The sequence below is a fragment of the Passer montanus genome, unplaced genomic scaffold, assembly GCF_014805655.1.
Source record: "Passer montanus isolate IOZ18808 unplaced genomic scaffold, ASM1480565v1 scaffold10, whole genome shotgun sequence".
Lineage (NCBI taxonomy): Eukaryota > Metazoa > Chordata > Aves > Passeriformes > Passeridae > Passer > Passer montanus.
Window position 1 is genome coordinate 2,939,206 of NW_024356505.1, and position 12,014 is coordinate 2,951,219.

Below are 12,014 nucleotides of genomic sequence, written 5' to 3' on the forward strand. Positions count from 1 at the left end.
CCCTCCTGTATGTTTTTAAAGTATATCAGATTCATATGACTTAACTTGATACCTTGTCATGGTTTTCATTCTCTCTCAACTTCTCTGTTGTTTAAGTGGAGTTATTCAGGAACATGTAATAAACATTCCCTATAATTTCAACAGAAAAATTACAGAACTTCATGTGCAAGTGAACATTGTATACATATTTAGACAACCACAGTGTAGGGACAAGGATCCCTCTAGTTGAGGAAGATGATGTGTTTGAACAATGCATTTCAGAGCTAAGGCATTTTTTTTACTTGGAAAAATGGGAATCTGAGACACTGCTTGAGGATTTAGTGTTTGAACAGAAGCAAACATAAGTCTGTTCCAGTTTTCCTACAGCAAAACCTAATTTCAGAAAAAAAGAGGGCAGGTTTTAGTAAAATCTGACATGTGCACATGAACACACACATACCCCTTTGAGAAATTAATCCATATACCACTTCAGCTGTTGTGCTTATAGGAGCTTAAATTGTCACTTTATGCAGGCCAGGCAATCCAAGGGGGGAATCACCTGTCCTGTCCTTCCCTTGCTATTGAGGGAGAGGGGAAAGGGGATGTAATGCACCATATCAGGAGCTGTTAGCTGGAGTCGGGAGTGGCTGGATGACAGCTGGGAGAAGACAGGCATATCAAACACTTGTCCCATCTTTGTTCTGCTCTTGCTCCTTTCTGTGAGGTAGGCTTCAAATGTCTGGTGGTGGAAAAGTTTGTAGTGTGAAACCTCATGCCATGGTACTTTTCCATGGTAATACAGATTTTCTATTATTGCAGTCTAAGAAAAATAGTGTGTGTAGTTAAGAGCAAGACTTGAATACAGAATTTTCTTATGTTGGAGTGTTGTGCTCCTTCATTTGCATCTTTGGAAAGAAACTTAAGAGAGCCAGTTCCTGCTTCCCTCTGAGAAGGCAGGCTTCCATGGAAGTTGCTATTTCTGTGTGTTACTTCCCTCTACTGGATGGAATGGGAGCAGCTACGGCTGATGAATGGATCGAGCTTTCTAGGCTAACATCTTGGTCTAAGTTGTGATTTGAATGTAGGGTTTGGGAGTGCTTTGTGAACAGAATGGGGATTTAGTGGTTACCCACAGGTCACTGTAGCATTCAAACGCTCTGATGAGTGTGATAAAGTTCCAGTCTTGTTTTCCAATTCAAGCATCTCGAAGCATCACTGGCATAGAAAACACTGTCATAGCAAAGGATTTTTGCTTTGTTGATGGAAGTGGCAGGGGGGAGTTTTGCCCAATATTGTTGCTGTCCTGAACATAAGGGATTTGCATATTTTGAAAAGAGAGGATGGTTCTTGGCATGCATGGTTGGTTTTCCCCTTGTGAGCGGTGGGTGTGCTGCTGTTATGCTCTCCAGTGTATTGATTATTGAATGGCCCTCTTAAGAGAATTTGGTGTTTGTATTTGCAGGAAAAGTCTTCACCTGAAACTTGCCATAGATGCCATCTCCAATCTGTAAGTGTTGGCAGATGGCTTCCGCTCCTAAGAGGAGCTGATGTGGACACTCTTCCTAGTATTGTATTGCAAAGAAAACAATGACACTTCCATCTAACTGTTAGGGCATGGTTTGGACTTTACTGGGAAGGATAGCTCTTCCTCTGTGGAGAAACTATTGTGAAGTCTTTGCCTATTGCTACTGCCTCTAACCATCTTTTTTATAGTTGAGCTTTTGGAATGTTTGGTTTTTTTTTTTTTAAACACATCCTGGCTCTGTTTTCTATTCATTTCTTCTTTATGTAATGAGAATATTTCCCCTCCTTCTTCCAGGTACTGCATTTCTACTGTGATACCTGTTCTGTCCCCATATGTCGGGAATGTACCATGGGACGACATGTGGGTCACAGCTTTATCTACCTCCAAGACGCCCTACAGGACTCCAGGACTCTCACCATTCAGCTCCTGGCAGATGCTCAGCAAGGACGACAGGCTATTCAAGTAAGATACTCCCAACTTGAGCACTTTATTTCCCCCTCCTTCTTCTCCCCCCTCTCCCACCCAGCTTGTCTGTTACAGGGCAAGGTGTCAAGGCAAAAAGTTCTCTGCTTCTGCTGTCAGTCTTCTCACCCCTTCTGTTTTCTCAGATCTCTGACAGAAGTGGCGGTGGAGCTGAAAATAAAGTGCTGTTATATGGGTTTTGCATTCTTGCAGCATAATCCTGTCATGTAAATCACAATATATATGAAGCTCTGTACAAATGCACTTGAGTGTGAAGTTTCAAGAAAGCTCAGATCTTGTGTGGCAGTGCCAAATCTGGTTTTGTTTTTATGGCTGAGACTTTCTTTGAGCATCTTCCTGCCTGTATAGCTTCTAGCACTCTGCCTACCTTTGACTCTTGTTATGTCTTAGTGTTGCCACCAAATACAAAATAATAATCAGCCGCTGGATTAGTGTGAAATTCCTTAACCTGCATGTGCAGAGGATCTAGAGCTGCTCTGCACACACAGATGCACACTCTGCCTGTTACTGTGCTCTACCTCGGCTGTGTTTTATAGCACAAACATCAATACCTGGCAAGGGCTGGAAAGAAGGCAGCACAGTGCTTCGAACTAGAGAAGGAATTTTCACAGGGAATTAAACTGCAGTGATATGTAGATGCTTACTTTTGCTGAGTAACACCCAGTGGTAGGTTTGATATTATATTAATAGTAGTTTTGTCTATAGGGAGACTTTGGATGGGGAGACCATAGTGGGAAGCTTCATTCCACACCTATTGCCATGTAGTTTTGTTAGTGTCATGTCCTAAATTTAACTTGGATATTACAAAACTCAACCCTGTATGCTTTAACTACTAAGATTTTATTTCTTTTTTGAGTAAACTTCTGTAGAATGTAATAGATGGGGAGTTAACTTACTTTCCGAATTGGATGGGCTTTCCTGGCACGTGTAAGGTACAAATAATAATTAAAATAACCCAGAGCTCATTGTACTCCCTTTGCTGCTTGTTTCTAGAAAATGAAGGAACTAAGCTTGTTCTGTGAGACAAGAGCAACTAATTAGTCTCTCATTAAGTCTTTGCACCAGTGGAATGATAATAGTTTATGTTGGTAAAGATAGTAATCAGTCGTTGACATTTTCCTTCAGCTTCTGATGTTAACTTGTTACATTGGCACAGAAAAAAATAGTTTTTGGAGCTGGATGGCTAACTTTAAACTCCAGCTTCAGGCAGAATCCTGGAAAACATAGTATCTTCCAAGATTTGTTTTAAACTGGGTTGTAAAGCTCTTCAGCAGTATCCATACTGAAATGCTTTACACATCCCCAAAATGACAAGAAGGAAGGAATTACTAGTTTAAAGACCATCACTGAATTTCTCCAGGCTGTCCTAGACAAGGGCTTGCCTGTTAGTAATTAAATTACTGCTTTTGACCTCCAGGGCTCTTAATCATCTAACTGGTACAGCTAAATCATCTAAGGGACTGTCTTTTGGAGTAGAAACTAGCAGGAGATCATGGAGCACCACTCTGCTACTATTGCATAAATGCTTTTGTGCCTGATTTTCTTCCCACTGAGTTTACTTTGCTCATTCCTCCCTTATCTTTTTCTGCCTTTTATGCTGAAGGCTCCTGCCATTGTGGTGGGCTGATTGTTGCTTGATGGTGCAGGTAAAAGTTTCATGGTACTGGCTTTTCTCATGTAACTTGAACAAGCAACTCTACTGAACTTAGCTCATGCAGCTTTGCCCAGGTCTGGCTACAGCCCATCCAGCTTAAGAGGCCATCTGTAAAATTAACCATGTTTTCAGGAGCTGAGCTGTTTCATCAGTTCAGTGGGGTTCTTAATCTGGACCACTGCACAAAAGAAGAGTAGTGAGCAAACAGAACAGTGATTAGGTTAACAGGGTGGAAATCTGCATGTGCAGGAGTGGGAAAATTGTTCAGCCCAAGCCAGCTACTCCTGAAGCAACATCAGCAGCAATCAGAAGAGCAATCAGAAGAGCACATGATGCTGTTAAAAGCAGAAGTGCTCAACTCAAAGTTTTCATGGAGCAGAGCTCTCCTTATTCTTGGGACAATATGGCTGTGAAGCTATATGTTTATTCTAGGGAGGAGACAGCATGTCAGCATGAATTCAAAACAAACTCTAAAACAAGTAGTCTCTAAATTGAAAGAAATTTGCTTTAGTGGTTTTCTTAAAAGTATGGAAATAGTCAGCAGAGAATTAAATGCCAGTACAAGCTGTAATATGAGGGACACAAGACTGGAGCTGTAAGAGGCTTGAAAAGTAATATGTTGCAGTAACACTTCTTAGTGGGACTGATACACACTGCTGTACCATGAACTCTTTCTTAATAGGCTCTGAAAGTGATAGCTCCCCTGACAGGAGATGTTGAGGATGGATGAGGAGGGGTAGTTGAGAGTAAATGGGAAAAGGTGGAATTTGAAGGGCGGCGTTGTAGGAGAGAGGAAATCAAGCCATGAGTCAACTGGCTGGAGAGTATCTGGTTAAGCAAAGTTGAAGGCTTTTAGGAAGAAATGTTTATTTAAGCTCTTCCTGTGGCTTTGGAGGAAAGATTGTTTTTCAGACTTAAACAAAATGCTGTGAGTTGGGATACATTTCAACCTCTTGATCCACTGAAGCCTGATGTAGCCTGTCACTCCAGAAGAGTCCAAACCTCACTTTTCAAGGAAGTTGAAGTCCTCTGTAAGAAAGAGCAAGGAGCTTGCTTTTTTTCCCCCCCTCAGTGATTTTCTGCAACAGTGGAAAGCCTGCCGTGCTTCCTTGTGCTATGATGTCCTGGCCTGCATTCCTAAGTCTGTCTCTAACTTGTGTCTGTGTGATGAACTGATCCAGCTGAAAGGGTAGCTTTTCTGTGGGTTTACTTTTTGGCTGGGTCAGCCCTCTGGCTGGTTCACTGCAGTGCTACAAGGACTGTTGATGGTGCCAGGGAATGAAGCAGCAGCATCCAACTGGGTTGCTGGTAAGACTCTTTCTATTTCAGCAGAAAACTATACTCCTAGCTGGGATACTTTTCCAGCCTTTTCAGAGACTCAGATTGATTCACAGGGTGATATGAAAGCCAAAGTTGACATTGGATAAATGGTGTGGGAGGAATCAGGACTGCTGCCTTTCTATATGTGGGGAGCATGTCCCGCTGCCTTGTTTTACCTCACGAAAGTGCACACTTAGCTGTCTTCTTTCAGAATTTTTTCCAAGGACTAGGTCACAAACTGAACGTAAATCTGTTATGGTGAAAGATAGATGGCTTCTTCAAAATGTCACCTTCTTAAAATACATCTATACGTGTGTAACTGTATATATATGTATGGATGTATGCATGTAATCTAATGCACTTGCGTAACAGTAAAGCACTGAGTGCTCATGTTCATTTAGGGTCAATTTCCAGGTGAACATGTCGAAATACATTTTAATCTGTTCATCTCAGACATCTTAAAAAGTGGGTTTATTGGAAAACAAAATAAATTCTTTCTTAGCTGAGCTTATAATTGTTTTTGCTGGGGTGCTTGACCATGCAAGCTTCTCACTGCCTGGTGAGAGACTGGCCATGTGCAGCACATAGCAGGAGCTGCTCTCTTATCTGTCATGAAAGGCTTATGAGCTTCCCTCCCAAATTTGTGGGGGAAGTGGTATGAAATAGATTAACACCTTTATGGGGGGTGAGGGGGTACTGTTAAGAAACTCAGCTGGCCAGAGGAGGAAGCTGATCTGTTGCCTTGAGCCTCTGCCCTTCAGTGGGAGCTTCCCTGTGGGTTGCCATATGGATCTGTGCTGCTGGGAGGTCGATACCTGAGAAGGATGGCACTGCTGTGCTCCAAGGGATCTTTTTGGGGTTGTCACATTGAGTTAGCTCAGGCAGCCTTGTGCGTGGCTTTGAAGTCAGGCTTGCAGGTTTGAGAATTTGAAATGAAGCTTTGTCAACAAAATTGAGTCAATTGTGCTTTTCTAAAGCTGGGATTGATATCAAGAGGCTGCATTTCTTTGTGCTTTTAGTTGTTGTTTTGTGTGATATTTCAGTGAGTTCCTCAGTGCACATATGAGCAGATGGTTATCAGGGAAGATGGATTTGACACATGTCACTGTCCAAACTACTGTTTTGCATAAAACTGTAGGCAAAAAGTCTGTTCTTGCAGCACAAACCAAAATGATTGTTTAGTTGTATCTGGCACGAGTTAACCTGGCCTCTAGCCCTCCCTCCATCAAAGCTTCTTTTGAAATTATTTTTGAGAGGAACTTCAGGTGAGGTTGTTGCACGCATTAGACTGAAACCTTTAAATTGGTCCAGATATTTGTGCTGGTACCTTCCACTGTGATTATGTAGGATCTTCCAGTCAATTTTTCTAGTGTAAGAACATCAGGAGTTTGTATCCAGTTTTTGATGCTGGAGAAAGTCAACTAATGTTATGTCCTGGTTGTTTTATCCTGCTTTGACACAGTGATAAGTAACTGGAAAAGTTCAGTGAAACAAGCCCACTGTATCTTAGTGTGCCTTAAGGAACTGAAAACAAACCACTTATGGCTGGAACAGCTTCCATTTGGTGGAAGAGGGCTAACTTGGGACATACCAAAAAATTTCCTTCAGTTTTTTTTGTGTTTAATGTGCTTTTAAAATCCAGACAGGAGTTTGTCAGAGAAGGAGCATCTTAGTTGTTTGTTCCACTCTGATTAGGGTTAACTTAGTCTTAAATTCCTTAATGGTTAAACTGAAAGTCCTCCATACTGAGGTAGGAAGGTGTATATTTAATATTCTTTATTCAATACCTGTGGCTCATTCACCCCTCAAATACTGAAGAATTCCTCAGTACCACCAAAATTTGCTTTTGAATTTGAGTTTTCTCTCCAGAGGTTTGCACCTTCATTGGAAAACTTGGATTGGGAAACTTAAGTGCTGGAATTAATGGCTGAAAAAATATACCTCCCTCCCATCTTTGGATGGATGGAATAAAAAAATCCTAGGGACTTTTTCAAATATGCTAATGCAAGCCAGCACTGATGAGTTGCAGTAAAGTTACCATAAGCAGCCTTTATGTATCTCATGGTGCTGCAGTTTGTTCAATTGGATAAATTCCTGCACTAAACTGGTGTGATCTAACATGATGGCTCAGCACCTGGATCACCCTGGTTCAGAGACACGAGGCAGCCTCTTCAAATAGCTGTGTGCTGGGTGGACATACTGATTTGATTATCAGACAGCAGAAACCACTCAGTGAGGGCATCAGCACCTCTGTCATAGCTCTTCAGAGCACAAGCTTTGTAAGTTTTTCTTTTTCCTGGAGCGTTTTATGCTTCTGATCTTTTTTTTTCTATTATTATTTTTATTTACCAAAGCAGCGCTAGCGAAAACTTGGGAATCTAGAACGTTAAATATCCCATAGGAATATTTAGGTAAACATGAAATCATAAATTTTTTTTTTGTAACTTGAGGCTCTCATTCCACAGTTCCTACTGTTCCACGGAAGACAGGAATGATGACATTCTGCAAAATGGCAAATCTAGATTTGGGCACCTCTCTAGTCAGCATAGACATCCAGAAGCATGGCCAGGTTCTGTGATGCTACCCTGCTACTTCTGATTCTTGCAGTTGGTTTCTTCATTGGTTCATGTTGTACCATCAGTTGCTGTAGCCAATGGAGCAAGATCATCACTAGTTTTGCCCTCAGCTGGTGAAATGTAGATAAAGGGGAGCTCACAGAGGTGTCCACCTAAAGGGAGCTTGTGAAGGACACTGAGGTTCTGATACAACTTTGCCCTTCACCTTTTACTCAAAAATGAAATGTGCTGGTAGCAATAGCTAGTGATAGATGTCTGCATTTCTTTCCTCCATGCAAATATGTTTGTCTCTCTCACTGGAAGCTCTGTGTGGAGTGTCCTTGTGTGGTGGCCCCCTGGAGCATGTCACCTGCACAAAGGACTGCTGCTACATCAGTTTTACTCTTGAGGAATTGGAAGTACCAGTTTCAACAGTAACGTTTACAAGATACACTGCAAAGCAGTGTTTTTCTTGTTTTTTAACAAACACAAGGCACTGGTGACTTCTCTAATAGAATGGGGAGTGGGGTTGGCCATCTTTAGAGCCCGGAGAAGCCACAGGTGGAGAGGTACAGTTGCAAATAGATTATTTACTTTATTGGCCAACAGCAGGAAACAGAACAGTTGCTTTCCATCTCACATTCAGTAACCCAGAACAATTCTTGGATAAACACAGGCCTTGTCTTCTGTCTCCCAAGTGTGTGAACTGATAGACCATCTAATTCACTAGCCCTAGAAAAATTGACATACCATGAGGAAAGAGCATGATAAAAGCATTTTTCTTTACAAGTATTGGTTTTTGAAAAGATTGTGTGGTGTCTGGCAGAACAAGAAACACTGCTGCTTAACATGTTCCTAAAAAGCTGACCTCTCCAAGACAAGTTCAGCACAGAAAATGCCTGCAGAACAGCAGGAGTGACTTTTCATGGCAGAACTCTGACATCTTACAGTAATCAAAGTGAACAAGGGATTTCCATGTGAGGAAGACTCCCAAAAGTTGTACTTAAGTTGTACTCTTGGCTTTTGATTCAGGTATAGATAACTTGCTATTGCTGTTCCCCCCATTGAACCTCTGCATGTTTGATGCTGGTCAGCCTTCCTAGGCTGTTCTAGCTTACTTGGGCAGAGTGCAGAACCCTCTGAATTTTACCAAAACGTCACCAATATCCTGGATGATATTAGAATCTTAGCATTTTGGGCATCCCCCACTGATCTGAGCTGTTCACACTTGGGCAAGTAAAAATCCAGATGATGACTTGAGTAGTTGGTAGACAACTGGGTTTGTATAACTGGTTCCTATAGCTGAAAGATCCCAGCATCCACAGGGAATTATTGCTGTTCCTGCTATGGTGGAGTTCTTGAAAGGTGGACTCTAGTTTTAGTGGGGATTAATGAGGGAAGTTGATATTGTTCTTATCCTTAAGGTATTAATAAGGGATGCATAAATATAGATCATAGTTCTAAATGGGTACTGAGTACCAAAAGCAAAAATATGTAAATCAAGATTTTGTGCTTTCACAGACATCATTGTTGGAATTGGAATATGAGTGGATAGTTTCCCTGACACTTCTCAAGGTGATACCTCTTTCTCTTAGCAAGAGAAGGAAGGTGTTTTGCTGTATCTGATGGGAACCCTGGTCTGTTTTGGGAAGAAATTAATGCTTTTACCCTGCTGTAGGACAGCTTCTGTATTTGAATGGCAAAGAGAAGGTGATAGAGGCACAGTGTTCTTACCTGTGGCCTCTTCTAGCTGGGTCTGAGGCCTCCTGGCTTTTATCCATGGCCAGTTGTGACTTCATGTCTACTTTGCTGAACATTGTAATGAGATTTTAATTTTTTGTCGAATTTCCTTGCCAGAAGCTTTGTGAGAGAGCAGGTCAGCCTCCAGTGGGACTGGGATATGTAAGCTGTCTATGAGTTTGAAGACATTCCCTGTTGAAACTGTAGTAAAGGTGGCTCTGGGAGTTCGTGAAGGAGGAAGAGCTGAAAGACCTGTTCCTCCTACTGAGCCCTGGGCTGCAGGCTGGCTGTCAAGTAGCACTCCTGGTTTCCCCTGACAGTTTGCAGGAGAATTGTTTGGCGTAAAGATAGAAATGTTGTCTTGTCTGATTTTGTCAGGATTGTCTTCACCTTGTTTCCAGAGAGCAATTACCTGGCCAAGTTAGTCTTCCTTTTTCTTTCAGAAAAGGATCTCCTATGTGACCTGGAAGAATAAGTCTAGTTTAGACTAGTTGTCTTAAAATAACTTACTTGGAATGAAAGATGTCCAAGTAACGCTCTATTTAAGTTTTTATGTTTTAGCATTCCAGTTGTTGGCATAAACTAGATGCTAGATGTTAGCATTTCTGAACTAGAGTTCAAAAATACTAACAACTATTCAGTGAAATATGGCAATGTGTACTGTTTGATGTCCTAGATGATGCTGGATCATATTGGGTAGTTCATAGATTGTTGCAACAGGTGTTCTTAGATTGGTACCTCCTTGTAAGTACAGTTAAAATGAGGATATCTTCCTGGAGGTTCTGAATGTGCGGTAAAGCCTTTAAATTCCTTTTTAGCTGATTTCAATGAGCCTGCATTTCTGGGGGAAAATAAGTGTTTCCTAATGTTCAGAGGGAACCTCTGTTTCAGTTTGTGCCCATTGGCTCTGGTCCTGTCACAGGGCACCTCTGGAAAGAGCCTGGCTCTGCCCTCTCAGTGCCCTCCCTTCAAGTGTATGTATACTTGTAAGAGCCCCCCTCTATTTTAGGCTGAATACCTTCACAGGCCATCATCTTGTTCTAGAATTTTGTAACTAGTAAGTCACTATCTTTTTAATCAGTGCCCTCCCTTCAAGTGAATGTATACTTGTAAGAGCCCCCCTCTATTTTAGGCTGAATACCTTCACAGGCCATCATCTTGTTCTAGAATTTTGTAACTAGTAAGTCACTATCTTTTTAACCTCTTTGAGGGTCACGGGTTCGTCTGCTGGTTCACTGTATAACAGAGGTGTTGAAAAAATTGTTAGCCATTGCTATTGAACCTGTTCCATTGGGAGCTATGATCCTTCAAATTGGCCTGATCTTTGTTTTTATGCTCCTTTCTGTAATATTTTGTGAAACTTAGGAGTAGTTTAGCACAGATTTTTTTTGAGGAAACCATTTTTAATTTGAGGAGGGGGGAAGAGCCAATGCTCATTCTGGGTGCATTCTTCAGAATACCACTACAGAACATTTTAAAAATGCTAATGTTGCAAGGTTATAGTAAAAATAATTGGAATATTAGAAATACTTCACACCTCTACCCAAGGTGTGAATAACTATATGAATACTTTTTACTGATAACCATTTGTTCCTTGTTTTTTCTTTTAAAATTGGTTATCTCCATACTCTTTTAGGAGTATTTCTGTGCAGGTCAAATCCATAGGCAACACAGTCTGTTCACTATGGTGTCTTTTTTTACTAGAAGCAGACTCATCACACAACAGCAGTCTGAACCATTTTGAGAAAAACTGGGTTCTTTACATGGCAGAAAACATGATTATGAAGTTCTGTGCAAGTCTCTTGTTCACCGTATTAGCTGCTTGCTGCAATTGCACAGGGAATTTAGTGCTATGGTGTTGGTGCAAGGCACAATGAAGGTAAACTCCATGTGATGGATGTATTTAAACAATCCTGACAGATTTTAGGCTGCAGTGTATGAAATGGGTGGAGAAGGCCCAGTAAGAAACGAAGAGTTGTCACTTTATGCCTTTACCTGAAGGCGTAGCATGTAATGTAAAATGTAAGCAGCAGTCCTCTGATGTATTTTTAATTAGTTTGGTCAAGCCCTAAGTGTGTATCTTTTTTTCCCCAGCTGAGTATTGAACAGGCCCAGGCTGTGGCAGAGCAAGTGGAGATGAAAGCGAAGGTGGTGCAGTCTGAAGTCAAAGTAGTGACCACCAGACACAAGAAGGCCTTGGAAGAGCGGGAGTGTGAGCTGCTCTGGAAGGTATGCATCCTTACACTTCTGGGTTGTACTGCTGACAGGTGCTTTTCAAACTGAAAAACTACTCAAACTGTTACACAGCCAGATTCTGATACCCAAGGAGAGCTGCAGGTTTCCTTAACCGGAGCCGCTGGAGGGGTTTTGCAGGGGCTGCTGGGTCCCGGCAGCAGCGCAGCCCCAGGCGCGGGCTGGGCACTCCCCCTGCTGGCCCTGCCGCTGCCCCAGGGGAGATCCCCTCTAAACAGTGTCCTCAAAATGCCTTCAGTGGGCTGCTCTAGAGTTGGATACATACTATAATTGGTTTTCTCATCCACTCCTCATAAAGGACAGGAGCAAAGCTGTATATCCTATCCTGTCCTGTCCTTTACTAGAGGCTAGTAAAAGTTCTGAGAGACCAACCTTCACTGTACCCATCCTTAAAGACCTTTACTGTCAATCAAGGTAGCATCCTCCCTCTAAGTAATTTTTTTGAACTAGTACAAGAAAAAGCGTATCTGCACAATTCTGAACTGATGGGGCTCATTTCAGCTCA

The 12,014-nt window shown here is 41.8% G+C and overlaps 1 protein-coding gene across 1 annotated transcript in view; it reads left to right on the plus strand.

The window, feature by feature from the left end:
- TRIM71 (tripartite motif containing 71) overlaps positions 1-12,014 on the plus strand; it is a 62,151-nt gene that overhangs the window by 40,741 nt on the left and 9,396 nt on the right. The window contains 2 exon segments of the mRNA XM_039711397.1: positions 1,799-1,966; positions 11,351-11,485. Coding sequence (XP_039567331.1) covers positions 1,799-1,966; positions 11,351-11,485 — 303 coding nt within the window.